This window comes from Cuculus canorus, chromosome 17 (assembly GCF_017976375.1).
Source record: "Cuculus canorus isolate bCucCan1 chromosome 17, bCucCan1.pri, whole genome shotgun sequence".
In the NCBI taxonomy this organism is placed as follows: Eukaryota; Metazoa; Chordata; class Aves; order Cuculiformes; family Cuculidae; genus Cuculus; species Cuculus canorus.
Window position 1 is genome coordinate 9,602,949 of NC_071417.1, and position 14,513 is coordinate 9,617,461.

The 14,513-nt window shown below is 49.4% G+C and overlaps 2 protein-coding genes across 3 annotated transcripts in view; one reads left to right on the forward strand and one right to left on the reverse strand.

Annotated features, from left to right (window-relative positions):
* Positions 1-23: 23 nt before the first annotated feature.
* Positions 24-13,319, reverse strand: TRAFD1 (TRAF-type zinc finger domain containing 1). Of its 2 annotated transcripts, none has more exons than XM_054082589.1 (11): positions 13,061-13,319; positions 11,146-11,281; positions 11,020-11,073; positions 9,576-9,849; positions 8,019-8,288; positions 7,214-7,287; positions 6,803-7,018; positions 5,820-5,946; positions 4,935-5,238; positions 4,321-4,393; positions 24-4,075 (listed from the first exon to the last, which is right to left on the reverse strand). In XM_054082589.1, exons 1-11 carry the CDS (start codon positions 13,108-13,110, stop codon positions 4,034-4,036), a joined length of 1,620 nt encoding a protein of 539 aa, XP_053938564.1. In that variant the 5' UTR covers positions 13,111-13,319; the 3' UTR covers positions 24-4,033. The 2 variants fall into 2 exon arrangements, with proteins under 2 accessions (XP_053938564.1, XP_053938565.1); XM_054082590.1 differs by having other exon boundaries at positions 7,214-7,283; positions 8,015-8,288.
* Positions 13,320-13,335: 16 nt separating this feature from the next.
* The window catches only part of NAA25 (N-alpha-acetyltransferase 25, NatB auxiliary subunit), a 30,197-nt gene continuing 29,019 nt past the window's right edge, over positions 13,336-14,513 (forward strand). The window contains exon 1 of the mRNA XM_054082587.1: positions 13,336-13,657. Coding sequence (XP_053938562.1) covers positions 13,417-13,657 — 241 coding nt within the window. The 5' untranslated portion in view covers positions 13,336-13,416. The remainder of the gene's footprint in view (positions 13,658-14,513) is intronic.

Below are 14,513 nucleotides of genomic sequence, written 5' to 3' on the forward strand. Positions count from 1 at the left end.
GGTGGACTGGTTATTTTGCTGCCTTGTTTGTGGAATATTTGTAGGATAGTTTAGTAAAGACCAGTTTGTGTATAATTTAATTTTGAAAAACCTTAAAACCTGTACATTTCTAATTTTGTAATTTAGAAGGGACGTTACCCTGCAAACACAACAAAGTGAGGGCGTTCGGAGTTCGGGAGCACTCGGAGGTGAAGGCTCGCAGATCATTCTCCCCTGAAACATTTTTGAGTACAAAAATGGGAAGAATTGGGCATGGAGAGAAGCACTGCAGGGCCCTGGCAGGAGCAGAGCGCAGAACCTCTTCCATCACAGGCAGAGATGGTGCCGAATTTCAGCCCTTGCTTGAGCTTGAGAGCGGCAGACGCACTGCCAAGCTGCGCGGTCACCTTCCCACCACTTTCTGTTAACTTTAGATGAGCACAGGGGAAGCTGCCACGGTCTGGGGTTTCAGCTGGACACTTGTGATGAGGAAGGTTTATAATTGAAGGAACAGTGAAAGGGCCATAATTCCATTGGGTTCATGCCCTCGATGTTCTTGAACATCTGCTTTGCATAGGAACAAAGTAATTTATTGCAATTAAAACATTAGCAGAAACAGAATGACTTCTGCGGTGTAAAACACTGCAGCTCGAGCTTGCAAACTGCAACTTTAACCTATGCCCAGAGCAACTGAGGTGTGTTTGAACACCTGTAACTCATCTTTGTACTCAAAAATGATCTTTGATCTAAAAGCAAATTGTCCAAGAGCCGTGACACCCGAAAGGAGGCTGAGAGGGGAAGACACAAAGTGAGACATCTGAAGAGAGGAGCTTTATTGTCTATGGAAAGGTAAAAGCAGGCTATGGGGAGAGGACGATTCTCCCAGTTTAACTGCTGTATCCGGGTGCATTTAAAATCACGGCGTTGCTATGTTGATCACTTGGAACCCGGCACAAGAGAGAATTACCCGCGTGCTGGAGAACTGAGAACACACGGAAATCGCGGCTGCGCTGCTCGGCTTGGTGCTACCTGGGAGTGAAGTGCCAGTACTGAGCTACATGTTCGTTGTTTCCCTTCCGATGTGCTCAGTGCACGTCAGCTGTGCAAAAGTTCTGGATGTCTATAACTGTATTTTACGGTTGGTGTTGTGTCTCTAGAAAGACAGCACACGCTCGCGTGTCTCGTCAGTGGTGATGAGAGTTGAAAAAGCTGTATTTATTGTATATTATTGTGAATACTGGGAATTCTGAGTGTGTGGTATTTGGAAGATGTAAGAGAGAAAAGCCTCAACAAGTCTGTATATTCTTGTTCTGTGAGCGAATGGAAGCGTGTGTGCAGCCCGTGTAGAGGTAGCTGTTGGGATACAGTCTCTGATCCTGTGGTTAGGAAAGCTGTGTTGCCCTGCTGTTGTGTGTTGCCCTGTCAAAGGAACAGACACGTGTAGGAAGAATAGTTACTCTTAAACCTTGTCCGTTTCCTGGTAGAAGCGTTTATGTAGCTGAGAAACCACTGGGAGTGAGCGCAAACACACGTGGAGCTTGCAAAGACCAAGGGGAAAATGAAGTGGAAGGAATGGCTCAGAGCCGGTTTATTCCTATCTGGGACGTGCATTCCCAAACCGGCGCTGCACGGAAATGTGAAGAACGTCCATGGAATTTCATGGCAGAACTCTTGCTGCTGACGGCAATGCGTTCGGGGTTTCTTTCTGGCGACTGGACCTTGGGTTCGTACTGGGTTGAGGTCGCCCCTTTGCAGCCCTCTGCGCTGGGGGGGACTCGCAGTGCGGGCACAGCCTGGCCCGCAGGGCCGGCGTCGCCAAGGATGTGAGTAAGGAACTGCTGCTAATGTCTGTCTCCTTCCAGAGCGCACATCGGAGCAGGACATGGCTGCGTCCTGGCCCTGGAAGGTGTGCTGTAAAGTTACTTGATACATATTTATTGCAATTATTTATGAGTACAAATAACAAACTTCTGGTCAGCGCTGTTTACACCTTGCTGTGTAAATGAAGCTTCCTATACAGGAGAATGTCACACCAATAAATAACCGTCGTCGACTTTGGTTTCTGTGAAGAGTGGCCGGAGCCCTGCGAGAAGAGGAGCTACGGTGAGGTTTTTGGCTTTTTTTTTTCCCCACGTTACTAGGAAGGAAGTGCTGCAGCAGTTGGACTGCAGCCCAAATGGCCTTTAATTAAAGCTTTTCTAATCATCATTACTTCCTTGTGCTTTAAATGAACTTGACATTGTAATAGGCTTGTTTGTCAGAGCAAAGATTGGGTTGTGGTTTATTTTTCTTTAATATATATCCATTCAGAATGTACGATTGTACCGAGCACCTGGAGCCGCTGGGGCCGGGTGTTCTCGCTTGGTGTGTGTCCTTCCTGGTACCGTACACAGCATTAACCTGTTAAGTGCTCTTGGCCATACGGTGTACACTTGCATAAAGGAGATTCTTAACATCCCTCCAGATGTGCTGTGTCCTTATTTGGGGCTGGAGATAATTCAAACCCCCTCTACTGATGGAGCTGCTCCAACTGACGCTGCAGGTTTTCTGCTTTTTAATCCCCTGTTGCAGGGTCCGTACACTGTAACTGTATTTAGGTGGAACAGCAGTGTAAATATTCTGTACAGAAGGGGAAGCAAGCTCTCTGATTGCCAATATTTCTCTTAACGGAGACGGTGCCGTATTCCTCATGCCTGAGGAGCAGTGTGGGCTGAGCCATGCTGGCGGCTCACTGGTGCGTTATTTTCCCTACTTGCTCCTCTGCACAAGGTGTCCTGTAACCCCGGCAGCGCCCGCTCAGCTCCCCTTCGCTTGCCAGCACCATTTGCCCCAGGAAGGCCAGAGCCATTTTCCCGGGAAGGCCATAGCGAGATTGGTGCCACCTGGTTTTAAATACCTTTATTCTGCTTTTCTTGTATAAATAAATGCTTACATTTGGTGGAAGCGTCAGTAAAATGTCTTTCTTTTAGAAGCCAGATCGCCTCAGCTGTTGCTGTTGCAGCCTGGGGGACGGGGCTGGCAGCAGAGCCGAGGCCTCCGGTAACGGTGACTGGCTAATTAGCCCCGGGAACGCCATCTGCTGTACCCAGTTAATTGAGGTGATGCCTGCAGTCATTATCCAAGGCCTGCTGGCTCCGGCTTTTGCATTACCAGCTCCCTACCGCTGTCCCACAGCACACCCAGTACAGCCCGCTCCGGCCTGGCCAGCGCCAGGGTCTCGCCTGGTGTTTGGGGCCCCCCTCCTCCCTTCCTGTAGTGGAGTTTTACTGCACGAAGCCTTGGGACAGCAGTAGATCAAATTTATTACAAGAATTTAAAAAGCACAGACTAAAACAGCCTTAAAAAGCATTTTACAAGACAGCCACGGGCTCAGAGCTTATCCATGGGCAACGTCAATCACCCGGGCCCGGTGCAGCCGAGCCGCAAGCTTGAAGCTCAATACATCAAAGTTCTCTTTCACTGGGTGTCAGAAACACGGAACCACGACCCAGGCAGTTCCCAAGGCAGCAGGGTAGTGGGCGGCTTGGGACACGGTGACAGGAGAGAGCACGGAAGTAAAAACCTGTAGGATACGCTCACAAAAATATGTGCATCTCGAGCTATAAAACAATCGCTGCTGTCGTGGGTTTAACCCGGGCGGCAGCAAGGAGCATGCAGCTGCGCTCGCTCTCCCTCCACGGTGGGATGGGGAGGAGGATTAAGAAAGAAGGAAAACTGATGGGTGTAGGAAAGAACCGGTTAATAGGATAACAGAGGAGGAGAGAATAAGGACAATAATAATAAAATATACAACTCAAGTGATGCACGATGAATTGGTCACTGCCCAGCGGTCAACTAAAACAATGGGTGTGAGCGACACCTGTACTGAATGCAAAGCACAGCAGCGCTGGGAAGGACCTGGATTCCATCCCAGCGAACCCAGAACAACTGCCTGGAACGACCGGAATTCATAGAAAAGTCTTCACTGACAGCGAAACAGGAATTTACTTGCGCTCAGGTAAATAAGCACTAGAGTGCACAGGAAGGGTGTGAAATGTGTTTTGCATGTGGTGGGTCATTTCTCTGGGTCACCGGATGCTGGGCTCTGGGCTTTTGCCTAAAGAGGAGGGGGGGAAATCAGTTAAAACGCTGTCTTCAGTGAGTCCTTGATAACAAACAACCGATAAACACTGCAGTGAAGCAGGAAAGATGGAAATAAGATCACCATCCTGGCACAATCATCACAAAAAGCAGCAGCGGATTGGCTCAGCTGGGCACTGTCCTCTTGGAAACAGAGGCCTCCGGCCCACATGCAAGCACAGAGCCATGCACCACTCTCCTGCTCCATGCTGGCTGCCTTACCTTCGTGTTCCTGCGCCTGAAGCCGGACGGACCATCTGATATCCCAAGGCTCCTTCCTCCTCCACTGATGATGCTGCAGAAGAGAACACGGACACTTTCAAAGGAAGCAAGACCAGCACTCTCAGTGCTCGTCCTGCTGAAGAAACGGGCCCTTCCCACCAGGGAGACTCTGGAAGAATCTGTTTTTCTCCTGAACCTGACCCCATACCTTTGTACAGAAGAACCAGACTCTGTTCAAGAGCAAAGAGAAAAGGTAAAGCCATCATTGACATCATCCCCAGTGATCATTTTCTCCACTGTGATATCAAAGCCTACATTTGCTGTTTGAAACTCAAGTGAGCACCAGCCAAACTAAATTGAATGAAACCCTTACAGCCACAGGCAGCCACGAGGGAATCCAGATTTGCACCATAAGGAAACGAGGCAGAGGACTGGAGCAGATTTGTCACCACTGCTTGTGTTGGTCTGCTGCCATCTGAAGAGCACAATGCGCCAAGCCCAAGATTGCACCTTGACCTTCAGTGGAGCAAAACTTGCTCACCCGGTGGCTCTGATCCCTCATCCTGTAGGGCATGCCCAGTGTGGCTCCTCGAAACAGAAGACAAAGACATTACCTTGGTTGGGTGGGAGAAGTTCTTGAGAAGCTGGGTGTGAAAGCTGCTGAATGAAAGTTCCGAGTAGGTCTCGCATGTGCTGTCGTCCCTCCTGCAGATTCACTTGCACCACTGTTCAGTCTTCCCTCATTGCCAGCCGCCTTCCTGGATTTCCCTCTCGAGTCAGGAGCATCGCTGGCTCCCACTGAAGAGGACAGTGGTGCATTCCTGGCGTTCGCCATATTGTTCAGTGACTTGGTCGCTCGTGCGGGATTGCTGAGCCGCTGCTGCCCAAAGCCTTCCATGCACCGAGGAGAAACATCTCCTGAGAGGACAAGAACACAGTGCTTAAAGCCCATCCAGTTCCATCCCCTGCCAAGAGCAGGGACACCTCCCACTGGATCAGGGGCTCCAAACCCCATCCAACCTGGCCTGGAACCCCTCCAGGGATGGGGCAGCCACCACTGCTCTGGGAAACCTGGGCCAGGGCCTCCCCACCCTCACAGCAAAACATTTCTGCCCAAGATCTCATCTCAGTCTCCCCTCTATCAGCTTAAAACCGTTCCCCCTTGTCCTGTCCCTGCACTTCCTGAGTAAGAGCCCCTCCCCAGCTCCAGGAAACCTGGAGCCAAATGCCACAGGGGACAACAAAGACCATTCAGATAACAGAACTGGACCTGATTTCCATCCCAGCAGCACACGGTTTCATAACCAGGATCTTTTGAGGATACTGAATTTCAGGGATTTAATCTTTCTTGTTTAAAACTGCACCAACAGGAGGCGGTTGGAGACGTTTAAATTTTAGGGACAGAAGAGAGTAAGAGCCCCCGTTCAGTCTGGAACACGCACAGCGATCCTGCCAATGTAAAAGAAAAGAGTGTGCGTATTTCTGCGTTTTGCCCTCACCTTGATGCCTGATTCGTCTCCGAACCAGCTCTGGCGCTTCTCTTCTCTCTCCATTGGCTTGAGGAGGCAGCAGCTGCCGAGATGGCAAGGTGGCTGCTGGGCTGGCTGGGCGCAGATCGCAATGGTGCTAAAGCAAAACACTCGTTTTAGTACCTAAATGACAGCTCATTCAGACTTATTCCTGTGAAAACACTGCAGAGCATCATCCCTCCGGAAGATTCGGGTTAGCAGGGAATTGTTTTTAGAAAGAGGCAGACATTGCTTGCAGACACCCACATGTTCTCTTTCACAGAGCTTAGAAATAATCACTCGCTACCACAGGAGCTACGCAAAAACGGAACTGGCAGCGTGAGCCGGCCCTGCTGAACAAACCCACCAGGGATTTGGGGCCTCCCTGCCAGCCAGCCAACAGTCATACGCTCTATTCTTCAGCCTTCTCACACCTAACAAGGACCCTGCGAAGCCAGGAACACTCCAGTGAGCACTCCGCAGCACCCATCGCTTCATAACCCCACTGCTTCTCTCTCAGCTGAGTTTCTGATACGTTCCTGCTTTTTGCCTTTCTCTCTCTTGTTACATCCACCCTCTGAGACGTCCCTCCATCTCCCACCCTCGTAGTCCAAATCGTCTGCTTCCTCTCTCGCCCACACAAGTTCTACACTTGTGCTCCTCTCCCACCGTAGCTGTGATTCACACATCCTGGTTTCGACACAGCGTTTATACATAAGTCAAACATTGATATTGTGAAATTTTAGGGCCTTTTGTTTCATTTTCATGGTAAGAGCTTTCAAAATAATTGAGGTTTTTCAGGAAGAGCCTCAGCACACCATAATATTTTAGGTGGGGCCCAAGAAGCTTTGTTTAAGAAGATCCTGACGCAGGGGACAGTTACCTGGATTCTTGAAATACAAGAGGAGGCTGCAAGACTTGGCACAGCTTTGAACAACTGGGTGTGTTACAACAGAGGAAGTTCTGTTCAGTACCTGATGATGAAAGACTGTCTCTTCTTCCAGCTGGATGCCACAAAATTCACAGGGAATCATAATGTCTCCATCTGCCTGGACAGCTTGGAGCTGGGATGAAGAAAGAGACCTACAGCTTTTGGACCCAAGAGCACGCAGACCGTCATATTCTTGTGGATTTGAAGAAATGCTTCTTTTACTGAATGAGGCAAAGGCACTTGCTGGGTTACAGCCTGTCTGTAACGCAAGCAACACAGAAAAATTAGCTCTCCTGTTGAGTAGAGACAGTCTTTAAAAGCCATGCTTTGTAACGGCAAAATTGCTAGCGCACTCACAGCATCACCAAGCAAGGACTGCAGCCTTGTTCAGTCACAGCAGCGGAAAAACATCTTTACTGCAACCCCCCAGTTACAATACGAGAAAGTACTAAACCTGATGAAGAATCAGATCTTCGGCAGGAAAGAGCTCCTCACAAAATTCACACGGCAACATGATGATCTCGCTGTCTGCAAAGTAAGTAACAGTTACATCCTCTGCCATAGAGAAGTCTGATGCAGTTGGATCGGTTTATCATCAAAGTTCCTGAGCAACAGACTCGTGTTCGTGCCGCAGGACGGCAGCCAGAGCAAACACTAAGGGAACAGTTATTCTACTCCTACTGCTGAGTTGCACAGAAGCAAATTCACATCACCCAGAGCAAGAACAATGGTTTGGGGTCACAGACAGAGCGAACGGTCTGGTAAGAAAAGTCCATTACTGCCTCCAGTCAATCCTTCAGTACCATTTCTCCCTTCCAAATAAGCTGGCACTTCAGGTGTCCCCCAGATCCTCCCTTCCTATCGTGTCTTCTTCAACAAGAAAGTTGCACCTGCTCAGTTGTTACACATCTCTCGCCACGTATCGAGGCCAGAGATGCACTGTAGTTTTTGTTTCTCCTTCCTTTGCTGTCTCACTTTAGTAATACCTCTTTGAAAGAAACTATTTTAAACGCTAATATTGCGAAGTTTAGAGGGAGCAGAAGATCAAATTTTAAGAAAGAAGGAAGGAAGGTACTCATGGAGAGTGTAATTTCCTGTGTATTAAGTATCTAAAAATGATTTAGCAGGAGGCTCAGAGAGACTCGTTTTGACATTTTAGAATACCTCCATAATCTTTGACATTCCCAGTCCGAGAATCCTCTCTTTCCTCTAAGGAAACTCTAAGGAAAAAAAAAAACCGCAAGAGCGTTTATACTTACTTTTTATGTGGTTTGATGTGCTAAAAGATCCCGAAGAGTCACAGGAGAAGATATTTGATGTGTCTGTTTCATAAAGACAGGCCGATGGCACAGACCCTTTGGTGTAGTAGCTTTCCCAGAAGCCACTGGGAACTTCAGCTGCAGTATTGTTGTGAGGATTATTCTCATTTTGTAAGCTGAGAGCCAACGCGTAGTCTAAATCAGCATTCCACTCTTCATGAAGTGAAGAACGAGCGTTTTCATTTCTCTCCAGCTGCTCCAGTTCATCCTCTTCAAAAGATAAATACAGTAAGTTTGAGAGATCATCAAACCTGCCACAAGTAATTCCCTTCTGTGCGTCAGACGAGCTCAACAATGAGGGTTTCACACATGTGGATGCTCATGGAGGTCAGTATTTCAAAGCCCAGAAGGACACCTGCATTAAATTCCGGAGGAAGAAGGAAAACACACATCTTACTTCTGTTTGTAACAAGCTAAAAAGGAGGAAAAAAAAAGGAAGTATTTCCTTTCACTCCAAAAGCTTGAACTTAAGCCTCACAGGAGCTTTACAAAGTCCCTGAGGAACCTTCTGTGACCTACATCATGAACAAGGTCCAATTAATACACTGTAGTCCTCTCCCTTTTACAAGGATGAGACAATTCAGCTTTGTCTCTTTGGTATATTGATGGGAAAACAAATTCCTTTTAGCAATATTACATTTGATAGCAGTGGGAATTGTACATGTACAGAAGAAACACATGACATGTTTTCTGGTAGGAAAGCTACACTGAGAAGAAAACCAGGGTTAGGCTTAGTTAATAAAACTGAATAATTTGGAGAGCTGTAACTAGAAATTGTTTCTACAAGCCAAGCAGTCTTCTACAGCAAAGACCGTCATTTAATATTCTGCAGCGTTAAATCCTCCGAGTGTCCCACAGCTGAAAGCAGAGCAAAGATTTAAGTGGCGCACTCACAAAAAGGGTCTGTATTAGACGTGTGGAGGTATGAGATGGGAGGCTTAGGAGAGAGCAGAGGCATTTACAAGAGTCTCGGCTACGTACAGAGTGTTACTGCAGAAACACTAAGCACTACATAGACGAACCCACATCCAGATCTTACCTACCCTTCTACTTCACTGAAGTAGAGGAGTGCAGCTGCTAAACAAAACCAGCCAGAATTTGCAGTGAGCAAACAACTGCAATTTCATTTTTAAGCTGTTGAGACAAAAGAACAAGCAGTGGACTGGGCTTTCACACCAGGTACCTCCGTTTAGCTGGCTTTTATCTTTGCAGTTCTATTCCACAGTAAAATAACCCCACTGACATTGCCTGTGGAGCTTTCGTTATTCAGTATTATCACAGAAAGCAATTACAAAGCCTTATACTTGGATCAAAGCATGCTTCCAGATGTAAAATTAGAAGCCAATTATTACTCTCCTCTACATCTCACTTCTGATTTCTTTGCGCTGCTGAAAGATTTCGTCTGTTCACGTCCTTAAGTATTTTGTCTCCTACACAGCTGCTATCCATCTGCTTTTCTATCGCCGTAGGCACTCTCCACAAAGGCCCAGCAGTTACCTGATCTCAGTCGGTTTCTAATGTCTCGAAGGACGTGCGAATCTGCATCCTCATCCTCAAAGCGAGGCACTGCTCTGCTTCCTCTTACTGGTTTCACCTCTTGCCCACAGACTCGAGGATGCTCTTTTAGATCTTTCATCATGATGTTACGACCGCACCCACCGCATCTCTCAGTCCTGGCTCCACAGTAAACCTCATGGTCCCGGAGCTTGTTGGAAGCGAGCTGTATGTCACAGTACTGGCAGACAACAGGACGCAGAGGGCACGCCGATGCCTGGAAGAAGACAGAGGGATTATTCTTCACATATAGGAGACTGAGGCAAAGGTGGAGGGAGGTTTTCAGTTTGCTTAATGGTTTCTTTAGCCACATCCAAAGCTACACTAAAGAACAGCTTCGAATAAGATCCTTCGTGAGAAATGTAAGAGCAACATGTTGTATAAGCTGTGCAGTCATGAACGTGCCAGCTGAAGCACTCCAAAGACTCACAACATTCTTTGTAAGTCTCTAACACCGAGAAAGCAGATTCATGTGCTTTCTGAAGTCAGCTCTTAGATACGGTCTTGACATCCAATACTAACGATACTGCATTGAGTTACACTATAAACATGTTAGTGTACAATAGGGAGCAGATTTACAGCATGTTTCCTACTCAACAAGAATAGTTTGCACATTCTTTATCCTACATGGAATGACAGGTAAGTTGCCCTTCAAAAGGGGTTAAAAACATGAAATACACGTTAGAATTGCAGATACTGCAATAATCCCTCATTATTTGCTTTATAAACAAAACTAAAAGCATTACACACAAATGTGTGGGATAAACTGGTTCCAAGGTTTTGAACTGGACATATTTTCAAAGACAATCCTTTTTTCTACAGTGATAAGCAGACTCGTGTGGCCCTGCCAGAGCTGGCTTTAAATGAGCCCACAGGAAGAGAAGGCACTGACATTTGTAACAAGATTGCCTGTGACAGCAGCCAGCTAGGTTCAAAACCTCAGAAAATCCCACTGTGTCCCATTTTAGTTTACTTGACAAGCTATTTTAAAAGCTTGTTTGGACACAATGAGTTATTAAAAATCACATAATGACTGCAGCTGTCAGAAATGTGTAATGGTATAGAAATGAAAAAAGTTAAATTAATAATATTCTGTCTTTTGAAACAGCGTCCCAACTTTTATCTTCTTCACTAAGAAGGACAAACCCACCGATTATCACAGATACCCCTTTTTTAAGAGGGCCTGAGCAGGCTCCACCACTGCAAGGGAGTTTCCAACCAGTTTGTGTTCCATTCATGCTCTGTGAATTTAGAAAGCGTGCTTCAATAAAAGTGATGCATCAATCACAGGTTGGAATCCATGTCTTGCAACAGAAAGGCTCTAGAATCAGTGCTTGGGAATACCAAGAATATCTTCCAAGTGTCTAACAACATCAAGTCCACCAACCTCATGATCCTTCAGGAGACATTTTTCTATCTTCATCCTACACTTGCAGGTAACCTACAATAAACAGACGTCATTAGATTAATTGCCATGGGAGTCAGCAATTTTAGAGGAGAAATTTGTTATCACCTGCACGTGCTCAGACTCGATATGGCTCTTCATTTCCGACTTTGGGATCAATTCACTGCAGTGGCGACATACTTCAATGTTTCTGCTACAGTGGATTTCATGCACGACGAAATTAGCAACAGGAATATCCTTTTTGCTATGAGAAAGTCAGAGGTTACTCTTCAGAAAATACACCCACAACAATTTCAAGCAGTTTTTCCTAACAAAAAAAAGAATCCTAAGAAAGCTTTCTATGAATTCATGGTTTAGAGAACTGAGTAATTACAAAGAAAGGCAAGCCCAAACAGGCTTCCATGTTCCTTATAGTTGGGATATTAGCATATAGAGCCGGCAAAGGTCACCGTTTTCACAGTGCAATAAGATAAAATCAAGGTGGATTTATTTCCTTACGTGAAAGATATATTTTCCAGCATAAACAAGTTATCACCAGGTTCAAGTTAATAAATTAATCTGAGAAGATAAAAGCTTCTTCCTGAAAATAACTTGGCTATGAGACATCAAACAGTGTTCCGCTTGGAAAATGTAAACAACAGATCCTGTTAGGCCGATACGCTCACAAAACAACCGTAGCAACCATATTACTCTGTAACCAAAATTCCCCTGCTCACCTCGTTCCTAAGATACTCGTTTTCCTATCCTGAAGAGGATGCAAGGCTTACAAACGCAAAGGGTGCAGAAAGAACTGAGGCACCAGGAGCTCAGCCCTTAGTCCTGCCTCCAGCAGGCAGCACCATTTCATAGAATCATAGAACAGTTTCTGTTGGAAGTGACCTCAAAGCCCATCCAGTTCCACCCCCTGCCATGGGCAGGGACACCTCCCACTGGATCAGGGGCTCCAAGCCCCATCCAACCTGGCCTGGAACACCTCCAGGGATGGGGCAGCCACCACTGCTCTGGGCACCCTGGGCCAGGGCCTCCCCATCCTCACAGCAAAACATTTATTCCCAAGATCTAAATCCCTTTCTGTCAGCTTTCTAGACGGATGGATCACCCCTCTCCTGCGCACAAGAAATCAGCCTTCAAAACACCAAAATTAACTTCACAACCTATTGCTTAGTGCCTTTCTTGTCACAACAGAAACACACTCCAACCATTTGGGGAGGGACTTTTCACAAAGGCTTGTAATGATAGGACTAGAGGCAACGGGTATAAACTGGAGAGGGGCAGATTTAGACCGGACATAAGGAAGAATTTCTTCACTGTGAGGGTGGGGAGGCCCTGGCCCAGGTTGCCCAGGGAAGCTGTGGCTGCCCCATCCCTGGAGGTGTTCCAGGTCAGGTTGGATGGGGCTTGGAGCCCCTGATCCAGTGGGAGGTGTCCCTGCCCATGGCAGGGGGTTTGGAACTGGATGACCTTTAAGGTCCCTTCAACCCAAAAGATTCTATGATTCCATTTTTCCCTTGCCAGATCCCAAGTGATCAAGCCACACAGTCCAACGGCAGCGTCCAAACTGCCCACACTCTCTGCCTGATTACTATATCTGTTTGAGAAAAAAAAGTGAATGCCTTTAGCTTCTTGTGCTCAAGATGCAACTGCTGAGACCACATCATCAGCAAACACGTTACAGCATCAACGCTTCCAAAGACATGTTATCCTAGAGAAACAACTTGCCTATTGCTCCTGTTCTTACATCCCCGCTTCTGACCACACCACCGTTAAAGGAAAACTTAGAATCGCGCACCCCAAGTGTCCCCGGTGGAAAAGCAAGCCTTGGTTTCTATTGGAACACTTTCATTTCTGCCTCGTCGCCTGCTAATTCAGGAACTTGAGCAACGGTTGGGAAAACCCCTTTATGACAATAACACTGGAGAAGGCAAACCCACATCCCAGGTATTTATTTATAAGTTGGATGTTTGTTGTTAACCGGTTCCCTCCAGGAGTGTTCCCGGGACCCCCACTTGGTTTTAGTCCTTACCAGTTCCCGCACAGCCGGCTCTCGGCCGCGGCGACGGTGGCGATGGCCATTCCTGCCGGGGGCTGGCACGGGCTGAGCACGGGCACCACGGGTCACGGTGCGGGGACCGGGTGGTGCTGGACGGCCCTGGGTCACAGGGAAGGGGACAGAGCGGAGATGCTGGGGATCCGGTGGTGATGCTGGGGTCCCGGTGGCGATGCTGGGGATCTGGTGGCGATGCTGGGGTCCCAGTGGCGATGTTGGGGATCCGGTGGTGATGCTGGGGTCCCGGTGGTGATGCTGGGGTCCCGGTGGCAATGCTGAGGTCCCAGTGGCGATGCTGTTGATCGGGTGGTGATGCTGAGGTCCCGTTGGCGATGCCTGGAACTAGGCGGCGATGCGGGGTCCGTGTGCCGCTGCGGGGTCCTGGGTCTCGTCCCCCGGTGCCGGTGCGGGCCCCGGGGCGGGTGTGGCTGTCCCGGGGCCGGTGCGTTCCGGTGCCCGCTCGGTACCGCCCCCGCCGGCCCCGCGGCTGCGCGCTGCGGTTCTGCGCTCTCATCATGGCGGCGCGGGGCCATGTGCAGGACCCCAACGACCGCCGCCTGCGGCCCATCTACGGTACCGACCCGCCGCCCCGGGGATGGGCACCGCGGCACCGGGACCCGGCCCGGCCCGCGCACCGGGGGCAGCGGCGAGGGGGGGCGGCGCGGACCGGGGGGACCCGCTCGGAGCCCGGGGACCCCGCGTGGGACCCTTCCCCCTCCTTGCTGCCCGGGGACCCCGCTCGGACCCCTCCTCCTTCTCCCCCAGTGGCCCGGGATTCCTCCCTCAGGTCCCTCTCCTGGGGTCTCCCCGCTTGGGACCCCCCTTCCCTGCCGGTTCCCAGCGTCTCCCTGCTTGGAACCCCTCCCCGCTTGGACGCGCTCCCCTTCTCCCTTGGGGCCCGAAGTGTCCCCTGGTGGGACCTCCCATCCCCACTGCCCGGGGTGTCCCTGCTCCACCCTCCCCTCCCCACCGCGCGAGGCCCCCCGGCTCGGGACCCCCGCCTTCCCCCCGGCTGCTTGAGGTCTCCCTCCTCGACCCCCTCCCTCCCCACTGCCCGAGGTCTCCCTGCTTGGGACCCCCCCCTCCACCCTGGTGTCCCGGGTCTCCCTACTTGGGACTCCCCCATCCCACTGCTCCGGGTCTCCCCTCTTGGGACACCCCCCCCCCCTCCACTGCCTAATGTCTCCCTGTTTGGGACCCCCCCCTCCTCGGTGCCCAGGGTGTTCCTGCTCAACTCCCCTCCTCCTCACTGCCCATGGTCTCCCCACTTGGAACCCCCCTGGTGCCCAGGGTCTCCCTGTTTGGGACCTTCCCTCCTCCCTGGTGCCCATGGTCTCCCCAACTTGGGAACCCTCTGGTGCCCAGAGTCTCCCTGCTTGGGACCCCCCCCCTCTCTGCTTGGGCACCCCCTTCTCCCCCTGTCACTGCC